The sequence below is a fragment of the Bison bison genome, unplaced genomic scaffold (assembly GCF_000754665.1).
Source record: "Bison bison bison isolate TAMUID 2011002044 unplaced genomic scaffold, Bison_UMD1.0 scf7180017864148, whole genome shotgun sequence".
In the NCBI taxonomy this organism is placed as follows: Eukaryota; Metazoa; Chordata; class Mammalia; order Artiodactyla; family Bovidae; genus Bison; species Bison bison.
In genome coordinates, this window is record NW_011494720.1 from 4729662 (window position 1) to 4753788 (window position 24127).

The following is a 24127-nucleotide window of genomic DNA, read 5'->3' on the forward strand; positions in this document are numbered from 1 at the left end:
GATCCTGGCCTGCATCCTGTCTGCAGTGGGGATCTGCACTTCCACAGTGGGGATGGAGTGCACTCGCTTAGGAGGGGACCCGGAAACCAAGAGGCATGCCTGTTTTGCTGGAGGAGTTTGTTTCCTGTCTGCAGGGACCTCTGGTTTAATACCGACTGTGTGGTACACAAAGGAGATCATAGCAAACTTTCTGGACTTGACGGTTCCACAAAGCAACAAACATGAGCCTGGAGGAGCTGTCTACCTTGGAATCATTTCGGCAGTGCTGCTGGTCATCTCCGGCACGATCTTCTGCACATCCTGTCTGAAGAAGAATTCGGGAGCTTTGCTCCACCCATGCAAGCACCCGCCCGTCTCCACCGCACAGCCAGAGGACAGTTTGGCATACAGCCTGAAGGACTATGTGTGAAGAACTGTGTGATGCACATGGAATTTTTAGGTGCCTGCTGTGACTTTTGTCTTTAAATACCAGAATTGTGCTTAACTTTCTCTACAAAGAATGTGAAATACTTTAAAAATGAAGTTTTTCAAAATGCTAGATTTTGTGTATATCTGTTTTACATTACTTTCCCATTATTATCATGTTTTACCTGAAGATTTATAAAAGAAACAGGTTCTGATTATATTAATAAGGCAATTATTTTACAGCCTTTTCTTCTTAAAGATAAACTGTTGACACATCTTACTGCTGCTGCTAAGTCACTTCAGTCGTGTCCGACTCTGTGCAACCCCTAGACAGCAGCCCACCAGGCTCCCCCTTCCCTGGGGTTCTCCAGGCAAGAGCACTGGAGTGGGCTGCCATTACATCTTACTAACCGGTATTTAATTGGACTTCATAAAAGAACTAAGTATAAAAAGCACCTTGTCCTGGTGTTAATTCAGGTATCATCTGCTTTTGCTATCTCTGCCTGACGACAGTAACTTACTTCTGTTTTCAAGCTCCATTGTATGACTGCACCTTACGCACAGAAGATGTCCACTTGTTTCAGAGGTGGCCCAAACCTCGAGTCCCCATCCACTGTGGCCTCCCGGCAGAGGACATTTTTTACACTTTAGGAAATATAATCTCTATACAATATGGCGTTCAAAGATTAGGTGGAAATAAAGGAAATTGGTAAATGCTACCACAGCAAAGCAAAATCAAACTAAACCCAAACTGAAATCTCTAGGACTTTTAAAGCATTATGTATAAGCTAAGTGAAAACAAGAAGAATCTGTTTTAAAATGCTTATGAACTGCCCTCTTGTGGCTGCTAACAAGAGGACTCTCCAGATTAGGTTCATTTACCTCTAGCATTTTTGATTTGCCCCTATCATTTAATATCACACCGATTAGTATTTGAATGCTAAAGGTTACTTTCAAGTTGTCATTTTTTCTTCTTAAGTTTGATTCATGTTAAAAACGTTTTTACAAATGAGGTGCTTCAATTAATGGTTATGAAAATGTTTTAAAGAATAAAGAATGCTTTAAAAGTTAGATTATCTTATATGCAATTCAAATATTTAAAGAAAATAAAAACTGGATTTTCCAATGTGCAAAAGAAACACTGCACACAGCTGTTTCTAATAATTTATTCATTTAAGCTTAGTTATTGTTCATAACATAATGGTAAAGGGGGAAAGGCTACTTCACTATGCATTAATAGTGGGAAGTTATCTTTTATGTGAATAAATAAGTTTGAATTGTGCATATGAAGTACAGACTAAAATATTTTACAGCTGTTTTATTTGATAGATCATTCTCTCCTGTATCATCATCAAAGATCTAAAATAAAGATATGATTTCACATGGGGATTAGGAATGCATTTATGTATATATTCCTTTTGAGTGGTCAAAATATCTTCTAAGCAAATGTCATCTGTATCTTTAGCTATATGACTTGAGAATATACTAACTTTATTGACTTTAAAGGATTTCCATCATAGCGTGTAATTTTGCAAAATTTGTTGCATATTTCTGTTTACCTCCAACAATTTTGTTCATTTCATTGTGTTTTATAAATAAAAAGTATCATCTGCAAAAAAGCAATTTTGTTTCCTCCCTGGATTTATATTTATTGCTTATTTTACTCTTGAGTACATATGAAAGCATAACTAATTAAGTTGAATTATAATTAAGCATAATTAAAATGGATTATAATTGTAAATACTTTTTTTTTCTATTCAACACTTGTTTTATCTGATTTTTAAGGAGGACAATGCTGGTATTTTTCTAATTATAAAACTGACTTTTAATTTACACATTTTTCTTTTAGACTCATCCACTTCCAAAAAGCATTTGAGGCAATTTAAAATAAAACTGCTGGCCCAATAAATACAAAAACCAAAAGATAAAGAAGACAGGCTAAAATCACAAAGAAAAGGAAGACAGGAATAATCCTGGTTTACAGTTGTTAAAGCAATTAAATATGAACTTTAGTTTTGAACTTCCCAGGTAACCAGGTCAGAGAAGGCCACATAAGGAATGTGACAGCTTTGTCTAGTGGCAGAAACCAGAGCTGTGGGTGGCACCATACCCCTAACCCCGCTCCCCCAGCTGTTGTGGGTACTGGATGCTAATGGCTCATGGATCAGGGGCTGACTCTACTGAAGGTCAGGGCACCACTGCTTCCAGGAGGTGGAGTCAGACTGACTGACAGTGGTACATCAAGGTACTCCCCTGTATCTTCTGTGGACTCATCCATTGACTAAGCTTAAGATTATTTTACCAGAGGTTGAGGCCTCAAGAGCTGAGGGCAAGTGCAGCTGAAAGCCTCTAAACTGCTGTTGTTCTCAAAGGTCACATGTGGATGCCCCAAAGTGCTGACCTTTATGTCAGGGGTGTAACATCTTTAATTCATCTAAGATTGTACTGACACAATTTTATGCTTTCAATCTGTACTATGTTAGGGTGTTACTTGCTCCATATACCATACTTCTAAATAGACAAGATATAAATTATACGTCTTAAAAGTTATAATCCACATTACTTTATTAGGATATTACAACTAGTCCATAAATAATTGTTTATAACCATAACAGTAAGCCTCCTGATGAAAGTGAAAGAAGAGTAAAAAAGTTGGCTTAAAGCTCAACATTCAGAAAACTAAGATCATGGCATCCGGTCCCATCACTTCATGGCAAACAGATGGGGAAAGTGACAGACTTTATTTTTTGGGCTCCAAAATCACTGCAGATGGTGACTGAAGACATGAAATTAAAAGACCCTTGCTCCTTGGAAGAAAAGCTATGACCAACCTAGACAGCATATTAAAAAGCAGAGGCATTACTTTGCCAACAAAGGTTCGTCTAGTCAAAGCTCAGGCTTTTCCAGTAGTCATGTATAGATGCGAGAGTTGGACTATAAAGAAAGCTGAGCGCCAAAGAATTGATGCATTTGAACTGTTGTGTTGGAGAAGACTCTTGAAGAGTCCCTTGGACTTCAGGTAGATCAAGCCAGTCCATCCTAAAGGAAATCAATCCTGAACATTCAAGGGAAGGCTGATGCTGAAGCTGAAACTCCAAAACTCTGGCCACCTGAAGTGAAGAACTGACTCACTGGAAAAGACTCTGATGCTGGGAAAGATTGAGGGCAGGAGGAGAAGCGGGCGACGGAGGATGAGATGGTTGGATGGCATCACCGACTCAATGGACATGAGTTTGAGCAAGCTCCAGGAGTTGGGGATGGACAGGGAGGTCTGGCGTGCTGCAGCTCATGGGGTCACAAAGAGTCGGACATGACTAAGTGACTGAACTGATAACACTAAGATCTACCTTTAACTGTCTCCTTGTGTGAGCTACTCCTGTTAGGCACTGCATCTCGATTATTTCTATTCCTCACCAACAACACTAAGGGTGACATTACTACCCTATTTGATGTATTAAAACTCAGCCTATTAACATGACCAAGTTCTCAGAACTAGGAGCACTGGAATTCCAGGAGGACCAGCTGACTTGAAAGCACTTCTAGCTCTTCTACCAGTGTCTCTGTCACATCAATCAGAAGGGCCTGCTGCAATTCTCAGATTGTATCTAAGTGTCTTTTCTGCTACCTTGGAGTATAGGACAGTGATGTGGAAAGGATGTTAAAGCAGCAGATCCACAACCACAATTTATAACAGAAAAAAGGTGACATAAAATTTTGAGGGAATAGCTAATGGCTCAGGATTTCTCACACTTGAGTACGGCAGTCTCTCAGTATCTGTGGGGCACTGGTTCTAGGACCCCCATGGATTCCAAAAATCAAAGGACACTCAAGTCCCTTATACAATGTGGCACAGCATTCGCACAGATCCTACATACATCCTCCCAAATACTTTCAATCATCTCCGATTACTTATAATACCTAATACAAAGTAAATGGTATGTAAATAGATGACAATAAGTGGCAAATTCAAGCTTTCCTTTTTGGAATGTTCTGGAATTTTTTTCTATTTTTAATCTGGGTGTTGACTAAGTCTACCAATGTGGAACCATGGATATGGAGACTGACGACAATGTGCAGTCTAATTGAAAAAAATTACTGTGGAACCCCAGAAATGTATGGATTCTCAGGGGTTTTCAGATGCCAGCTTGAGAGACTTAAACTAATCTTATGTTCTCATGGAAGCATTTTTCAACTGTGAATCTGTACTGCAAAAGAGATTTTGTCTTCTAATTGGTAAAATAATGTTATTAACTCAGTGAAAGAAAAATACAAAATTATAAAAAATTCTAACTTAAAAATCCATTTACTACAAATTGTAAGAAAAATTAGAATAGACAAATTAGTCTAATTTTAAGAACCTAAGAGATTGTGTTTTCTGTAAATAGAAAAGAATTTGGGGTTCAAACTTTGGGGACTGCGCTAGAGAAGTTAATGAGAGGAAAGAGTCTGGCAAGAGTGAGCCAGGTGTAGCTGTAATAGGTTTACAGCAGTGAAAGTTCTGTCATTAAAGCTTGATTTTGATTAAGTTAGTTAAAGACTGATTATTAGAAGGGTTAATCGATTCTCACAGGAAAAATCCTAAGATGGTTTTAAGTAAGCCTTTCTTGTTATATCAAAAGAATTTCTCCAAATCTAATTCTTAGAATTTGATTAAGAACACGTATTGAATTTTAGTAAATTTCTTCTGAGCATATACAGAGAATTAACCTTCCCCTTTCAACTCTTTCAGGAATCTGCCTGCACCTCTATTTTAGCACTGAGCATATTTTGTCTGTGTTGTGCTTGAGACGTTCTCTTCTTCTGTTTAGAAGGATTTAGCCAGCAGGACCGCCATATACTGTTATTTTTTATCAATTCTGTAAAAACTCTTCCCCTTTCTTATGAAAACGAATTCTTAAAGATTTGCTCAATGTTAACGATCAGTCAAATATTTTCTGGCTTTCCTCAGAGTACTCCTGATTTGCCCTAATATGGTAAAACTACTTTAGAGAAGTAGCATATTCTTTTACAACTAAAATTTAATCATTTGTTTCCTTTATAATAATACATTCTCTCTCCCTTGATTACCATTTGCTTAGGTTACAAATAAATTACCTACATGTATTATTTATAACACAATAAAAACTAAGCAAAGAAAACTTCTGCATGCTTAGTTTGCCAAAAAAGCAAACATCCTCAGTGGGGGAAAAAACAATCAAAGACACAGCTAGCTATTTTACAAATAATACTTTCATAAGGCCTTAGTCCTGGAGGGGAAAGTACTTTTAGTTAACTACATGCGTGTTCAGTCACTCAGTTGTGTCTGACTCTTTGCGACCCCATAGATTGCAGCCTACCAGGTTCCTCTATGGAATTTTCCAGGCAAGAATACTGGAGTGGGTTGCCATTTCCTTCTCCAGGGGATCTTCCTGAGTCAGGGGTCGAGCCCAGGTCTTCTGCATTGGCAGGTGGATTCCTCACCACTAAGTCACCTGCGAAGTGCTTTAATAAACTACATGTGGATCTTATCCTTTTAAATAAAAGACAAAGTTGATAATAACCTCCAAACACCATCAATTACTCTCAACTAGGTAACTAAAACAAAGAAAAACCTTCCAGTAAAATACTCTAATACCCACTCTAAGAAACCTCTGGTAAAAAGCCTGAAGATTCTGGATGACAATGATAACCACCAATATAAAAGCCTAAAGTAAAGATCTTGGTTCCTGATATAACTGGGTCTTATACTATTGAAAGTCTTGTACACACACATATATATGCCTTATAAGAAGAGAGAAAGCTCTATGGTGACTTGGTCTTCATTACAGTGGCCACCTGTTCTAGGGCAAAAAATCCCTGAGAGCACCAATGTGTTAAATCTGATGAGCCAAAAGGTATCTTCAAACAAATTCTGTCTAGGATCTAAAAGATCTATTATTTTGGAAGAAGTTATTTACAATGTCTGAAAGCCTGACATGCTGAAGGAAGGTAATACTGAGTTTGATTAAGAAAAAGATGACAATTAAGTCTGCTATAAAAGTGGAAGACGGACTGAATTCCTAAAGGCCCCGGAAAGCTTGGGTAACTGTGACTGACGTGGCAGAAGAAGTAGAAGCTGGCAGCAAAGGCCATGGAGATGCCTCAGATCATGATTCAGTAGGTTCAAACAGGTCGAATGCTACTGGTCAGGGGCTCCATTCTAAACCAATAACATACACCTACACCTAAATCTAAGAACCACGAAACACAATTTTTCATGATATCTACTTACATCAGTGAATGTCAAAGAATCCAAAGGAAGCTTTGCAAGACTTTATACTTGCGTTTCAACAAGAAGAAAACTGCTCCTCACTAGCTGTGAACTCCTGAAGGGAGATGTCTGATTTGTCATTCCTGTTACCACCACCTCTCTGCCTAGCTTAGGGCTTTTCATGCAGTTGGGGCTCAGTGTACCTTCAATGAAGAAATAAGATTTTATACTACATGTATGTCCTGTAGTAATTCATCCAGCAGTGGTTTTGTTAAACTAGACACTGGCTTATTGGTTTGTATTTCTGGCAAAGAAGCTTTGTTTCTGTACTTAGCTTTTATTCTTCTGTGATTAGCATATAATAGTCAGAGCCTAGTTTAATATCCAACTATTTTTCCACAGATGACTCATCACAAGTAAAGCTGTCAAAACAAAGTTTCTCCAAAAAGTGGGGGAAATCATTACAAATAAAAAACATTTGGATTCTGAGAGTGGCATCAGCACCTTGGCAGCAATGAGCCGCTTCTTTCAGTCCTCTCACAGCTCATCATTCGCACCAGACCAACCAGCAGACTTCCTGCGCTGCACAAAGGAGACAGGATCCTGGAGGGGGCTTTGGGCCCAAAGATGGTGGTGAGCCGACCCTACCCCCAGTGACTGATGGGGGCAGGGCTGGGGGAAGCAAAACTGGAGACTGAAATCCATGGCGGACATGCAGGGCACTGAGAACTTGTGGAGGTCAGCCAGACAAAGGGAGAACCAGGCACGCCACTGGAGCACAACAGAGACCAGCCTGGAGGCGAGGAGGAGGAACTCGAGGAGTCAGTCCCTCTCCCTGCCTAGGGCTGAGTTTTCATCAGGACAGTGAGAACTTGCCTCACAGAGGAGATGGAAAGAGAAAGGGGCGAGTGGCTGACTGCCCAGCTGTACAGGTTACAACTGGAGGGACCTGATTCTCTCCAGCGGCATCTGGATTTTTGAGAAACCTCTATGACTAAGGGGAGGGAGAGGAAAGGGAACGAGGCAGACGAGTATAACAGGGCAGGGAAGGTACTGTTACCTGCTGTCTGCCTTGGACCCCTGGAAGCATCCCCACTTGAGGGTGTCCTCACTGGGCTGTGAGCATGCAAAGCCTCCAGCACTGAGCCCAAACCTCCCTCCACTCTGCCACCAGCTTTTCCTACAGCACTTTTTTTTTTTTTATAAAAACACTCCCCACCACTGCCCCCCATCCAGAGTGTAGCCCCAAAACCAGATCAGAAACAGACACCAAAAACCTGAGCTACAGCGCCACCGTCTGGAAAACAAGGGTTTCTATTACGTTTACCAAAGTAAACAAGTAAGTGTATTACTTTAAAAGCAACGGCAGAGGCACATTCCAGTCAAACACAATGAAAATCAGGGTAATACGGTATCACAAAAAGAAAATGATTGTTCTCCAGTAACTAAACTCAAAGGCACAGGATACTGTAATCTAACTTATAAAGAATTGAAAATAGCTGTTATGATGAAACTCAATGGGCCACAAGTAAACTCAGAGCTTTCCCCTGGTGGCTCAGATGGTAAAGAATCTGCCTGTAATGCAGGAGAACCAGGTTCGATCCCTGGGTTGGAAAGATGCCCTGGAGAAGGAAACGGCAACCCATTCTAGTATTCTTGCCTGGAGAACTCCATGGACAGAGGAGCCTGGGGGGCCTACATCCAATGGGGTCACAATGAGTCAGATACGACTGAGTGACTGACACTTTCACTTTCAAACTCAGAAAGGCAATTTGATGAACTCAAGAATAAAATTAATGAACAGAATGAGGTCTTTACCAAAGAGACTGAAATTTTAAAAAATAACCCAATTCTGGAGCTGAAAAATTCAATGAATGAGATGAAAAATACATTAGAAAGCTTAAGAAAGGGCAGATCAGACTGAAAAATACATTAGAAAGCTTAAGAAAAATACATTAGAAAGCTTAAGAAAGGGCAGATAAGACTGAAGAAGGAATTAGGAACTTGAAAGACGGGAATTTAGGAATGACTCAGGAGTGAGATAAAATTTTTAAAAGTGAAGAAACCCTGAGACCTATCAGGTATGAGGAGAAAGCCAAATATAAGAATAATTGATCTATGTTGAGGAGAAGAGAGCAGAGGGTATATTTAGAAAAATAATTGCTGACAGCTTCTCAAACCTGGGGAAAGAACCTAGCATACATGTCCAAGAAGCTAAAAGAACATCCTATCACCTCAATACAAAAGACCTTATCCAAGATACATTATAATGAAACTGTCAAAAATCAATGATAGAGAAAGAATCTTAAAGGCATGGGGTGGGGGCGTGGGGAGGAAGTAACCTACAAAGAAACTCTCTCTGAGCTAACAGCAGATTTCTCAGCAGAAATATTACAGGCCAGGAGAGAGTGGAATGACATATTCAAAGTGTTAAAAGATAAAAATCACCAGCCAATTATCTGTCAAAGTTATCCTTCAAATACGAAGAAGAAATAAAGGCTTTCCCAGAAAACAAAAACTGAGGGAGTTCACACCACTATACCTCCTTGAAAGAAATGGTAAAAGGAATTCTTCAAACTGAAATAAGAATACATTATTTACTGACAATAAAAGTTCACAATACCCTGGAAAAGGTGAAAAATAGTCAGAATTAGAAAACTTTAACCCTATTAGAATGGTATGTTAACCACTTACTTATAGCATAAAGGCTTAAGGAAAGCTATTACAATTTCTCAATGAATTCACAGCACTAAAAGAGATAAATTGTGATAAAGATATATAAGTGGAAGAGTAAAAGGGTAGAATCTTTATAGACAAATAAAGATAAGGTGATATCAGCATAAGAAGAACCATTTTATTTCTGAGATTTTTTTAGGTAAGCTGTATGTTAAACACAAAGCCAAACTCTAGAGTCATGAAAGATAGAAAAGGAAAGATTGAGTAAATGACTATGGAAACCCCACCACATTAGAAAGATAGACAGACACAGAGAGGGAAAAAACAGTGTGATACAAAATAACCAGAAGGCATAAGGAAGAGAGCAGTGGTAAATCCTCTGTCAATAATCTAATATAAATGAACTGAATTCACCAATCAAAAGACACACAATGACTAGATGGATTAAAAAACAAAAAAAAACAAACCAACACTGCTCATGAAATACAAATCAAAACCACAATGAGGTATCATCTCACACTGGTCAGAATGGGCATCATCAAAAAGTCTACAAACAATAAATGCTGGAGAGGGTGAGGAGAAAAGGGAATCCTTGTACACTGTTGGTGGGAATGCAAACTGATACAACTACTATGGAGAACAGTATGGAGATTCTTAAAAAACCAGGAATAAAACTACAATAGAAACCAGCAATCCCACTACTGGGCACATACCCCCAGGAAACCAGAACTGAAGAAGATACCCAATGTTAACTGCAGCACTATGTACAACAGCTAGGACATGGAAGCAACCTAGATGTCCATTAGCAGATGACTGGATAAGGAAGTTGTGGTACACATACCCAATGGAATACTACTCAGCTATAAAAAAGAAAGGCATTTGAGTCAGTTCTAATGAGGTGGATGAACCTAGAGCCTATTATACTGAGTGAAGTCCGAAAGAGAAAGACAAATACCATATATTAACGCATATATATGTAATCTAGAAAGACGGTACCGAAAATCCTATGTACGGGGCAGCAAAGGAGACACAGACATAAAAAAAAGAATTTTGGACTCAGCAGGAGGAGGGGAGGGTGGGATGATTTGAGAAAAAAGAAACACATACCTTATCACAGGTGAAACAGGTAACCAGTGCGAGTTTGATGTATGAAGCAGGGCACCCAAAGCTGGTGCTCCATGACAACACAGGGGAGAGGGTGGGGACAACGATAGGTGAGGGAGGGAGGGTTCATGGATACCCACAGCCAATTCACACTGACTTATGGCAGAACCATCACAGTAAAGTAATTATCCTCCAATTGAAATTAAAACAACAACAACAACAACTATATGCTACCTACAAGAAGCTCATTTCAACTCTAAAGACACACATAGGCTCAAAGTGTAGGGTTGGAAGTTGAAATCAAAAGAAAAGGGGCCGAGCCATTTGTGTATCAGATAACAGAGACTTCAAGCCAAAAACTGGTTAACAAGAGACAAACAAGGTTGTTACATAATGATAAAAGGGTCACTACATCTTTAAAATACTACAATAGTAAATATATATACACTCAACATTGGAGTACTTTAATATATTAAGCAAATCCTAAGGGAGAAATAGATGACAACGCAGTTAAGAGTAACAAACTTCAATATGCCACTGTCAGCAACAGACAGATCATCCAGACTGAAAATCAACAATGAAATTGTTGGAATTAAATCGTACTCTAGAGTAAATGGACTTAAGCATATAAAGAACATTCCACACAACAGCAGAGAATACACATTCTTCAAATGCACACGGGACATTTTCTTGTATAGATCATGATAAGGCACAAATCTCAGAAAATTAAAGATGGAAATCACACCTATTATCTTTTCTGACCACAATGGTATTGAAAGTAGAAATCAACAAGAGGAAAGCTGGAAAATCTACAAATATGTGGAAACTAAATAACAGACTTCTGAACAACCAACTGGTCAAAGAAGAAGTCAAAAGAGAAATAAATCTCACATAATAAATGAAAATACAACATATTGAAAAACTATGGAATGTAGCAAAAGCAGTTCTGAGATGTTTACAGCAATAAATACATATATTAAGAACTTAAAAAATCTCAAACAACCTAACTTTATACCTCAAGAAATTAGAAAAAGAACAAGGTTAGCAGAAGGAGATAAAGATCAGAGTGGAAATAAATGGAGTTCATTAAAAAATAAAAAAGCAAAACCAAAAGCTGGTTCTTTGAAAAATTAAAAGTGACAAACCTTTAGCCAGACTAAGAAAAAAGAAGACTCAGAATCAGAAATGAAAAAGGAGACATTACAACTGAGACTAAAGAAACACACAGGAACAGACAAGACAACCATGAACAAATTATATGCCAACAAATGAGACAACTCAGAGGAAACGGATACGTTCTTAGAAACACACAACCAACCAAGGCTGAATAAGGAAGAAACAGAAAATCTGAACAGACCAATGGCAAGCAGAAATTGAATCAGTAATCAAAAGCCTCCCAACACAGAAAACCCCAGGACCAGACGGCTTAACTAAAAAATTCTACCGTTCAAAGAAGAATTAAAATCAATCCTTCTCAAACACTTCCGAAAAACTGTGGAGGAGGGGATATTTCCAAACTCATTCTATGAAAACAGCATTTACCTGAAAACAAGGCCAGATAAGGCTACCACAAGAAAACTGTAGACCAATATCCCTAACGAATACAGATGAAAAATTCTCACCAAATATTAGCAAACCAAATTTGAGAACACAAAAGGATTATATACCATGATGATGTGGGACTCATTCCTGGGATGTAAAGATGATTCAACATATGCTAATCAATAAATGTAACACATGACACATCAATTAAATGAAAGAAAATCATGTGATGATCTCACTAGATGCAGAAAAGGCATTGGACAAAATACAACTTCAAGATGAAAACATTTATAGTAATGATAATACCACCATCAGGGTAACACATATAAACCTAGATGTTTGGTCATTCTGTTTAAGGAGAAGAAAAATCAGATTAAGAGCTAACTATCCACTCAGAAAAATTAGAGACACCAAGGGAACATTTCATGCAAAGATGGGCTCAATACAGGACAAAAATGGTATGGACCTAACAGAAGCAGAAGATATTAAGAAAAGGTGGCAAGAATACACAGAAGAACTATACAAAAAAGATCTTCACGACCCAGATAATCATGATGGTATGATCACTCACCTAGAGCCAGACATCCTGGAATGTGAAGTCAAAGTGGGCCTTAGGAAACATCACTACGAACAAAGCCAGCAGAGGTGATGGAATTCCAGTTGAGCTATTTCAAATCCTAAAAGATGATGCTGTGAAAGTGCTGCACTCAATATGCCAGCAAATTTGGAAAACTCAGCAGTGGCCATAGGATTGGAAAAGGTCAGTTTTCATTCCAATCCCAAGGAAAGGTAAAGCCAAAGAGTGTTCAAACTACTGCACAATTCTCCAGGCAGGCTTCAATGGTATGAGAACCGTGAACTTCCAGATGTTCAAGCTGGTTTTAGAAAAGGCAGAGGAACCAGAGATCAAATTGCCAACATCCACTGGATCACCGAAAAAGCAAGAGAGTTCCAGAAAAACATCTATTTCTGCTTTATTGACTATGCCAAAACCTTTGACTGTGTGGATCACAACAAACTGGAAAATTCTGAAAGAGATGGGAAAACCAGACCACCTGATCTGCCTCCTGAGAAATCTGTATGCAGATCAGAAAGCAACAGTTAGAACTGGACATGGAACAACAGACTGGTTCCAAATAGGAAAAGGAGTTCGTCAAGGCTGTATATTGTTACCCTGCTTATTTAACTTACATGCAGAGCACATCTTGAGAAACGCTGGGCTGGATGAAGCACAAGCTGGAATCAAGATTGCTGGGCGAATTATCAATAACCTCAGATATGCAGATAATACCACCCTTAAGGCAGAAAACAAAGAACTAAAGAGCCTCTTGAAGAAAGTGAAAGAGGAGAGTGAAAGAGTGGCTTAAGCTCAACATTCAGAAAACTAAGATCATGGTATCCAGTCCCATCACTTCATGGCAAATAGATGGGGAAACAGTGGAAACAGTGGCTGACTTTATTTTTGGGGGCTCCAAAATCACTACAGATGGTTGACTGCAGCCATGAAATTCAAAGACACTTACTCCTTGGAAGGAAAGTTATGACCAACCTAGATAGCATATTAAAAAGCAGAGACATTACTTCTCCAACAAAGGTCCGTCTAGTCAAGGCTATGGTTTTTCCAGTAGTCATATATGGATGTGAGTGTTGGACTATAAAGAAGCTGAGCACCGAAGAATTGATGCTTTTGAAGTATGGTGTTGGTGAAGACTCTTGAGAGTCCCTTGGACTGCAAGGAGATCCAACCAGTCCATCCTAAAGGAAATCAGTCCTGAATATTCATTGGAAGGGCTGATGTTGAAGCTGAAACTCCAATACTTTGGCCACCTCATGTGAAGAGCTGACTTACTGGAAAAGAGCCTGATGCTGGAAAAGATTGAAGGTGGAAGTAGAAGGGGATGACAGAGGATGAGATAGTTGGATGGCATCACTGACTCAATGGACATGAGTTTAACTAAACTCTGGGAGTTGGTGATGGACAGGGAGGCCTTACGTGCTGCAGTCCATGGGGTCGCAAAGAGTTAGATGCGACTGACCGACTGAACTGAACTGATCCACCACTGTGATTTTTATGGTTTTACGAGAGGGAAGGAAAAAGTTATGGTACAGTTTGCATAGAAGATCAGATTCTAGAGATAATTTTCTATGACACATCCTCACACATCCTAGTCCTAGTATACTATACTGTTTAAAACAAATAATCAGAAACTCACCTCTGGTTTGGGCACAAAAGCCTGACCTGGAATTGTCAAGATGTGCTGAACGTCGCAGAGGTACTGGGCCATGATGGAGAGGCGACTTCGCTGTTTGCTTCCAGTAGTAGCTGTAAGTCTCTGCAGAAGGACAAAGAGGAATTTTGGCAAAAAACTCATTCATCATCTATGAACACCAGGTACATTGTTTTGAGGTAAATTTTAAAAGCATGGGCTATCTATCTAACATGATACATAGCCAACACGGGGAACATTTTCCTTCGACACTAACTGAGGTACATCTATGAAGTATGAGTTATACACACAATGCACTTAAAAGAAATCAAATTAGAAAATTTCCCTACCACTGGCTATTGGGATTTTCAAGGTAGAAGATACTGTATGAAACAAGTAATCCATAAATATAGACAGGTGAAAACAGCAAGAATAATGAATTCAAGATGCTTTAGTTTTATGAACTACCCCAAAGTCTCAATGAACATTTCCAATGGTATGTCCTTTATTTAAATGTAATAAAACCACGAATATTTAGAACTCTTGAATTGGCTGATTTTGAGAACTTTTTTTTTTTTTTTAACAAAAAACTTATTTTCTTTTAAGCACCCAAACATTTTTATTTTAAAAGTAGACATATGTGAATTAACTCATAAATATATACAATTCAATCAACATCCCCAAAGGATTTTTAAAAAGAACTTTAAATTCCATATAAACATTATATGAAAAAGTAAAGGGCCAAGAATACCCCAGGGTACTCCAGAAGAACGTCAACAATGCGGGGCAGGGGGCTGCTCTGTGGAGGTGACATGGGGGCATTCACCTTGCCAGATATCAAAATTAAGGCAGTATCATATTGTTAGAGGCACAAATATACCCATGGAACAAAAACCTCAGAGACCCAAGCACATGTGGACTGCTAGAGGGAGGAGGATGGATCATTTGGTGACTGTGGTATAAGCAGGAATCGACAAAGAGGACTGTGTAGGCCCATATCTCATCAACCAAAAATAAATTCCAAGTGAATTAACAGTAAGTGAAAACTAAAATTTTAAAATTTTATGAGTAAATATCTATGACTCCCATGGCAGGAAGACTTTAATAATGCAAAAGCAGTAGTCACAAAAGACTGATATATACTGTTCTACTTAAGAACTTTTTGTATAATGAAAACACTATAAAGATAGGTCACAGACTGAGAGAAGGTATTTGAAACTCTTATGTGACAAAGGATTTGCTGCTGCGTCGCTTCAGTCGTGTCTGACTCTGTGTGACCCCATAGACGGCAGCCCACCAGGCTTCTCGTCCCTGGGATTCTCCAGGCAAGAACACTGGAGTGGGTTGCCATTTCCTTCTCCAATGTATGAAAGTGAAAAGTGAAAGTGAAGTTGCTCAGTCGTGTCCGACTCGAGCGACCCCATGGACTGCAGCCTACCAGGCTCCTCTGTTCATGGGATTTTCTAGGCAAAAGAACTGGAGTGGGGTGCCATTGCCTTCTCTGGACAAAGGATTAGTGCTCAGAGTATAGAAGAAACTCCTACAGATCAATAATCAAAAGATAAACTAATAGAAAATACGAAGAGAAACATTGTAGCAACCCAAACGAACTATAATCATAAACTAAGCTCAAGTAAATTACAGATCAGGGATATGCATATTAAAACCATTTTAGATACAATTTCGTATTTCATGAAATAAAACTTACACACAGAGAAACGACTTAACAGAACCTAGTACTGGGGAGTATATGGAGCAATAGGAATTCTCATATGCTGCTAGTGAGTGGGAACTGGTACAAGCATTTTGGACTATAATCTGGCAATATACAGTAAAGCTAAAGTTGAGTAAACTGCTGTAATCCGTCAGGTTTACCTTTATGACTATATTCTAGAGACCTGCTTCGCAGGAGATATTTATAAGGATATTCACTGCAACACTGTATGTAGTATCCAAAAAACAAAGATCCATCAATAGGTGAATGAATAATTAAACTGTGGTAATTCTGACAATGGACTAAATAATATTTACAATGAATAACAAGGGTTTCCAACATAAATCCCCAAATAGAGCAAATAACTGACAGAAGACAGGTACAGTGTGACTGCACTCACAGGAAAACGTCAAAAGATTATTTATCGTTTACTCTCCATGTGCATGTGTGTATCTATCTATATCTGCAGAGCAAGCAAAACATATTCATGGCAATACTGAGTATCGATTTTTATACAGGTCAATTCACAGGAGGGAAAAGGGGGTTCCAAACATATTTGTAATGTTTTATTTCTTAAAAAAGATATGAAAAATATGGTATGTTAGACAAAGCTGAGTGATGCATAAAATAATTCTACACTTATTTTTCTAAAATGCGGAGATAGCAATGGCACTCTACTCCAGTACTCTTGCCTGGAAAATCCCATGGACGGAGGAGCCTGGTAGGCTGCAGTCCATGAGGTCGCTAAGAGTCGGACGTGACTGAGCGACTTCACTTTCACTTTTCACTTTCACGCATTGCAGAAGGAAATGGCAACCCACTCCAGTGTTCTTGCCTGGAGAATCCCAGGGATGGGGGAGCCTAGTGGGCTGCCATCTATGGGGTCGCACAGAGCTGGACACGACTGAAGTGACTTACAGTTACAGTTTTCTAAAATGCATCCTGTTCCTAGAGCTCCCTGGACCTCTTCAGAATGACACAGAGTCAACATTGCAGATAGCAATGATTACTGGAATAATCCTGGGCCAAGTGTGCCTGTGGCATGCCTTACTACTCAACAGTCAGAGTTGGAGTGATTCTTTAAGTTCTATTTACTGGGCTGGGTGGTCTCCTTCCTGTTTCACTGTGTGTGTTAACCTCTAATAGTCCCTTTTACTTTGCTGCTTCTAACCAACTGTGGGCATGAAAATCATGTAATTTGACTTGTAAAAGCTTTTCCTTTAGTAAGATTTAAACACAGGCTTTAATATGAGATGCTGAGAAAATTTCCTATAGGCAAAGCTAACTGTAGATTTTATAGTACATTTTGTTACTCAGAAACCAGACCTCATCTCAGCCTTTTTTACTTTAATTTACCTGGCTCTTGTCTCTATTTGGACAGTTAAAATTACTGGGAAGTTAATTTCAGACAAGTGATACAGCATATACAACAAAATCAATTCTTTCTTAGTAAAACCAAGAATTGTACATATTCTCAAGCAAGTAACAAAAAATAATAGAAGTACATATTTAAGTTAAAGAATAATCTCATGGATCAAATGGTCAAAAATATTTCTAGCTCTTCATAAAGGAAAATAAGAAACTTAATTTTACCAACGCCATAAGATTCAAATTTTCTAAAATGCATTGTATAAACTGGCACAATTCAAAGCAGTTGCGCAAAACTAAAATCTAGCATGAACGAAATCATAAAATTAGAAAATAAACCAAAAGAAATGCCTGGACTTAAATTTTTTCATCCTGGATTTTCTTCCAGTATTTTACTTTACATCTGAAAAGTATGTCCCCATTGATAAAAGGAAGAGAATTTAAAAATCACTTTAACCAAAAACAAAACAGAGAGGCATGGAGGGAAACCTAATTCGCTATAAAGACACATTAAAGTATATTTCACTTAAGAGTGGTATGTATCCACTTCTGCCAGGAGAAAGGAGTATCCTGACCCATGAATGTTACCCTCCTATCTCTGGGCTTCCCTGGTGGCCAGTGCGGGAGATGAGGGTTCCATCTCTGGGCTGGGAAGATCCACTGGAGGAGGGCATGACAAGCCACTCCAGTATTCTTGCCTGGGAAATTCCATGGACAGAGGAGCCTGGTGGGCTACGGTCCATGGACGCAGACATGGACTCAGTGACTAAACAATAACAATCCCATCTTTGCAACAAATACACAAAGGCTTTGGAGATGAAAACATGTCAATCTCATAACGTAGAAGAAAGCAGCACAAATACCTGTCCCTCATTTATTAAGGAAGAATTCAATCCACAGACCAGAAAGCTCTGCAAAAGACTTCATTAAACGCTAGCCTAAGAGTTCAATGTTTGATCCAACCACTCAAACATTTGATGTTTCTTTGATATATTACCGGTAAAGCTATGAAAATTCAAACACCGTTACAAGATATATTTGAAGAGCAGAAGTTCAAGGAACCAAACCAGGTAATTTTTCAGTAAAAGGAAACCTCTAACCCTTGAGCTTTTAAAAAATTCTGATTGAGTGTAAGAAAAACAAGGGGTCAACGAATTCACAAGAACAGTTTTGTTTTTTTTCTATTCATGTAAAATAATTTAAAGTAGAAAAATTAGACTTATGCTTGAGAAACCACAGAGCCAAATATCAGGGACAATGAGACTAGATAATTTATGGGAAGGCCATTCCCTTAACCAGCCATGGTCCCCTGGAGATGGTAGATGAAGAGGTTGATGCTGGACCCAGAAAGAAAAGACCGCAGATCCAGTCACACAAAGAACTGGAACATCATAATTTCAGCAGAAAACATGACCTCTGTTCAGGTTCAGTTTTCCCTGCAGCTAGCTCCACGACCTTCGGAAGACGTTAAACTGCGTTGAGTCTCAGTTTCACCACCTGTAGCGTGAGGTTAGATGAGATTTGTTAAGCTCTCATTTACTGCTACACAGTCTGATTCTATTTTATGAGCTGCAACTTTCAAGTGTCTACAAGCCCCTTAATGTGTATGAGCTGAATTCTTACATCTACACCCTGTCGTCTTAGAGAGAAAGGAACAAGACAAACATGCTCGTTTCTGCCCTGTAACTCACAAAGCAAGCCAAGCAAATCTTCTAAGTGCTTTCTGTGGCTAAAATTCAAAATGCAAATATGACAGTGTCAAGAACAAAGAGAAGGAAAATAGGAGAATGCAGCTATATAATCTTCCACTGAAACTCTCACTTGCAAAAATGTGAAAATCAGTCAGAGGACCAGTGTTATCTACACTTTTAAAGCATTCCATAAATTATAGACTGAATATAAACTCTTCTCAATATTCAAACTAAAATTTAACTAAAATCAACTTTTTGTTAGAGAAAAATAACTGCATATGGTAAACTGGAAGCAACACTATTATTAATAGCAAGTGACAGTGAGTCATTGAAAATGTTACTCCACCTCTTCAGCCTCTGTTCCTTTGCTCTTTCCCCCAAAAGAATGAGTATTTTTGCATTTCTATTGTGCTACTGAAGAGTAGAAATACCATAATAATCGTATCAGCTGAGGAAAATAACCCAAGGACAAATTCAAAAGTTGAGAAAAGCAACAAAGAGAACTATTAGCGTGGCCTCAATTCAAAGCAACAGAAAAGCACTAATAAGAGTCACAAGATGACTAGGATCTCAGGAAAAAAAGGATGTCATCTTAAGAGTTTCTAACAAACACAAAAGTGTTCTACATTTTTGTGATGGATGTTATGGCCCAATACTCTAAAATGGAAATTTTCAACTTTGGTGGTTTTGACATCTTGGGCTAGTTAGTGCTGAGTTGTTCTTTGCTACGGGGACTGTCCTGTGCACTGAAGGACGTTTACCAGCTGCCCTGAACTCTATCCACTGGGTGCCAGAAGCACCCCCAGCTGGGACAACCCAAAGTGTCCCGGGAGTGGGGGATGGGGCAAAACTGCTGTTGAAAACCAGCACCTCTGGAAGGGAACATGGAGACAGAGGGATGGATGCAAGAAAAAATTTCTTATAATACATTCATAAATTATTCGAGAGGAAGACACTGGAAGAGTTGAACTAAGGTAGTCATCCAGTGTCTACTTTCAGAGCAATTCTGATATTAAGTTGTATTGCTTTATTTTTTTTACAGAAACAACCATGAAGCTGACTAAAATACACAAAACAACAGGTTTTCTAAACTGGACACGATGCAGTAAGGGACTGTGATCACTGCCAGAAGAGAAAGGAGGTAAGTCTCGGGACTGCCCAGCTTACAGCTGCAGCACAAGGAGAGCAAAGAAACAGAGGCCAGAGAAGACCTGGAGTTCAGGAGACAGGCTGATGTTCTGGGAGGCCGAGGCAGCTAGAATCCGTGGGGCAGGCTGCTGGAGAAGTGGAACACAGAGCTGGAGAGGTCTTAGGGAAAGGAGGTAGAGACAGGAAGGCAGTGAGTGGAGACACACTCTCTTTCAAGTCTTTGGCAGAGCAAGGATCTGCAAGGGGTGTATGAGGTTAACTCCTCAAGGCTAGGAAGGCTGGACAAAGTACCACTGGAAAGCTGTCAGACAAAATGGAGCTCATACAGGGCTGGAAATAGTCTGCATTCCCAACAGCTAAAGTAAAGAGCCCATGAAATACACAGGACACAGGGTGGCTTCCTCAGAAACACCATGGCTTAGTAGTAGGACTTAGCCCCTGATCAAAGGCTGCTTTGGACCCATCATAATAAAGCTTGAAAGGCAAACCTCAAACCAATTTGTAAGTACTTTATCTACGTGCCAGAACAAAACCCACTACTCAACCCTATACAACAAAATCTGACCCTCAACAACACTGGAAAAAAAAAAAACAAGCCTCACAATAGCCACTATTGTAACAAAAATTACCAGGCTTGAAAAGCAGAAAAATGGGACCCAGAACAAAGAGGGTGGGAAACATCAACTGGTAAACTAGTACAGAAATGACAGAGGCAGTGGAATTAGTAGGCAAAGATCTTAAAATAGCTATTACAAATATTATACATATGTATAAGGATGCCAAGAACATCATAAACATGAGAAAAAGGGAAGATAGAATAAGACTCAAACGGAACTTTTAGAGATAAAAGTACAGAATCTGAAATGGAAAATACAATTATCAACAGATTAGACACTGCAGAAAAGAGTGGTAAATTTGAAGTGGCAAGCCTTATGTCCCAGCACTGCCACCCTGAGGTCTGTACCCTAGAGTAATCTCATCTATGTGTACTAGCCTACATCATCATAAGAATGGTTGTGACTGTTTGTAATAATGAAACACTGAAACTAATGTGGGGTCCCCAAATAGGAAGACAGACAGAGAAGCCTGACAGACCAACAGTCAGTGGATAGTAAATAGCTGTATAAATAAGCTACAGCTATGGACAATATGAGCACATCAGGATAAAAAGAATATACACTGTATGAACCCATTTGTATAAAGTTGAAAAATGGACAAAACTGAAATATATTATTATACAGGTAAGAATCTGATAAACTATGTAGGGAATAATAAATTGCAAATGCATGGTATAGATTATCCTGGTAATAGATGGAAAACAGGAGATGCAATCAGAAAGAGGCATACAAGAGGGTGTCAGAGATGTTAGTAATCTAATTATTAACTTAACTTTAATTGGATTTAAAGATTTAATGGGATTAAAGACTTTAGTTGGATTAAAGATTTACTGAGCATGACCATGCCCACCAGAGCAAGACCCGTTTTCCAAACCATAGCTAGTACCTCCCATTGGGAAGCTTCCACGAGCCTCTTGCCCTCATCCATCAGAGGGCAGACAGAATGAAAACCACAATCACAGAAAACTTATCAAAATGATCACATGGACCACAGCTTTGTGCAACTTACTGAAACTTTGAGCCACTCTGTGTAGGGCCACCCAGATGGACAGGTCATGGTGGAGAGTTCTGACAAAAAGTGGTCCACTGGAGAAGGAAACAGCAAACCACCTTGGCATTCTCACCTTGAGAACCCCATGAAGAATATGAAAAGGCAAAAAGGTATGGCACTGAAAGAAGAACCCCTTAGGTCAGTAGGTGTCCAATATGCTACCAGAGAAGAGCAGAGAAATAACTCCAGAAGGAATGAAGAGGCTGAGCCAAAGGGGAAACGACGCCCAGCTGTGGATGTGGCTGGTGGTGAAAGTAATGTCCGATGCTGTAAACGAGAGTACTCCATAGGAACCTGGAATGCTAGGTCCATGAATCAAGGTAAACCGGATATGGTCAAACAGGAGATGGCAAGAGGGAACATCAACATTTTAGGAATCAGTGAACTAAAATGGATGTGAACGGGTAAATTTAATTCAGATGACCATTGTATCTATCACTGTGGGCAAGAACCCCTTAAAAGAAATGGAGTAGCCCTCACAGTCAATGAAAGAATCTGAAATGCAGTACCTGAATGCGATCTCAAATATGACAGAATGATCTTTCATTTCCTTCATCAGAAGAATCAGAAATAATCCTTCATTTCTAAGGCAAACAATTCAATATTATAGTAATCAAGTCTATGCCCCAACTACTAATGCCAAAGAAGCTGAAGGGTTCTATGAAGACCTACAAGATCTTCTAGAACTAACACCAAAAAAAGATGTCATTTTTATCACAGGGGGCTAGAATGCAAAAGTAGGAAGTCAAGAGACACCTGGAATAACAGGCAAGTTTGGCCTTGGAGTACAAAATGAAGCAGGGCAAAAGTTAACAATTTTGCCAAGAGAACACACTGGTCACAGCAAATACCATCTTTCAACAACATAAGAGACGACGCTATACACGGACATCGCTAGATGGTCAATACCACAGTGAAGAGGACCATGGAGGGAGAGATGGTTGGATGGCATCACCGATTCAATGGACACGAGTCTGAGCAGACTCCAGGAGATTGTGAAGGACAGGGAAGCCTGGTGAGCTCCAGTCCATGGGGTTGCAAAGAGTCAGATGCAACTGAACAACAACAGTTTGACTTGGGTGGTGGGGATTCGGCTGCTCTTTTGATTAAACCATACACACACAAAGCCGTGAATATACATGACACACTCTTCTATATTCATATGTCATAAAAAAGAACTGCTTATAGCCTGCAGATTCCCTCCTTAAACCTCTTTGCTTCAAAAACTGCTTTCACTGCTCTGAGGGTTTACTTTTTAGAGACAAACTTGGAACACTCCAATCATGAGAATGCCTAGCAGGCGTATGTGAGCCAAAGTCTATATATTGAATAATGCGACACCAAACCCCCTTACCTTTCTCAACTCCAAACTGATAATATTCTTTTTATTTTGTTCTGGTAATTTGATCTTGTGATAAAACAACCATAAAAAGTTAAAACTTACCTCTGCCACTTCCTTTTGAAAAGTCAACATCATCCGGGTTCTACCATATGCAAATGGTCCATTTCTTTGAGAAACATTTTCAAGCCATTTGATAATCAGTGGAGTTGATACACTAAAAGGCAGATTTCCAATAATATGTACATTTGGAGGATCTGGTTGGCATAAGAAAAAACTTGGTATGATTATTTCATAAATGTATTATGAATACAATTTTAGTTAAGAGTAAAATCAAACTGGCTATTAATAGCATCAAATAAAAGCATACAAAAAGATAACGGCTGAGTATTTTTCAGTCCATTTATTCTTCAGAAGCAATGTTTGCTCACAATCAGCTTTGAATTAAAGGGAAAAAACCCCACCTAATTAGTATTCAGTTAAAGTCCCCAGGTTTTGGCTTAGGAAAATGTGAAAAAGAACTGGTTTGAGGGAAAAGATCATTTAGCCTTGGACATGATGTCAAAGTTCTTGTGGGACACCAGAGAATCTGTCAGATGCCCACAAAGGGGGATAAAGGCTGGACATGAAAATTGTGTATAATATTTATGTGATAAGTGAAGTCATGGCAGGAGAAACAAGATTTAAGATGTGGGTGGAAAAATAACCACCAGCAAAGTCAGAGAAAGCTCAAAACAAGGTGAAAGGAAGAATAGGTGGGCCTGGTATCAGGGAAAACAGAAGCAGAGAAATCTTTTAGTGAGAGTAACAGTTTAACACCGGGAAACATAGAGAAGGTTTGTGGCAGGCCGTTAGGTGGGTCATCCCTGTTGTCTGTGGCTGGCTGGGCAGGGCAGAAAACTGAAGATGGTCACTGAGAAGAGCTAGTTGGAAGGGGGAGACGGGCAGAGCCAGCCACTCTGAAGGAGCCTGGTGTGGAGCAGTGAGAGACTCAAGGGCAGCTGTGGAGGCACCCTCAAATCGCTTCTCCAACTG

General features: G+C 39.2%; 2 protein-coding genes across 3 annotated transcripts in view; one reads left to right on the top strand and one right to left on the bottom strand.

Moving 5' to 3' along the window:
- Positions 1-3090, top strand: part of CLDN20 (claudin 20) — a 3846-nt gene extending 756 nt beyond the window's left edge. Inside the window, exon 2 of the mRNA XM_010840853.1 lies at positions 1-3090. Coding sequence (XP_010839155.1) covers positions 1-409 — 409 coding nt within the window. The 3' untranslated portion in view covers positions 410-3090.
- TFB1M (transcription factor B1, mitochondrial) overlaps positions 1-24127 on the bottom strand; it is a 65387-nt gene that overhangs the window by 21436 nt on the left and 19824 nt on the right. For both annotated transcript variants that reach the window (XM_010840856.1, XM_010840855.1), the window contains exons 4-5: positions 23198-23349; positions 14170-14289 (exon numbers count right to left, since the gene is read on the bottom strand). In XM_010840856.1, the coding sequence (XP_010839158.1) occupies positions 14170-14289; positions 23198-23349 (272 nt within the window). The remainder of the gene's footprint in view (positions 1-14169; positions 14290-23197; positions 23350-24127) is intronic.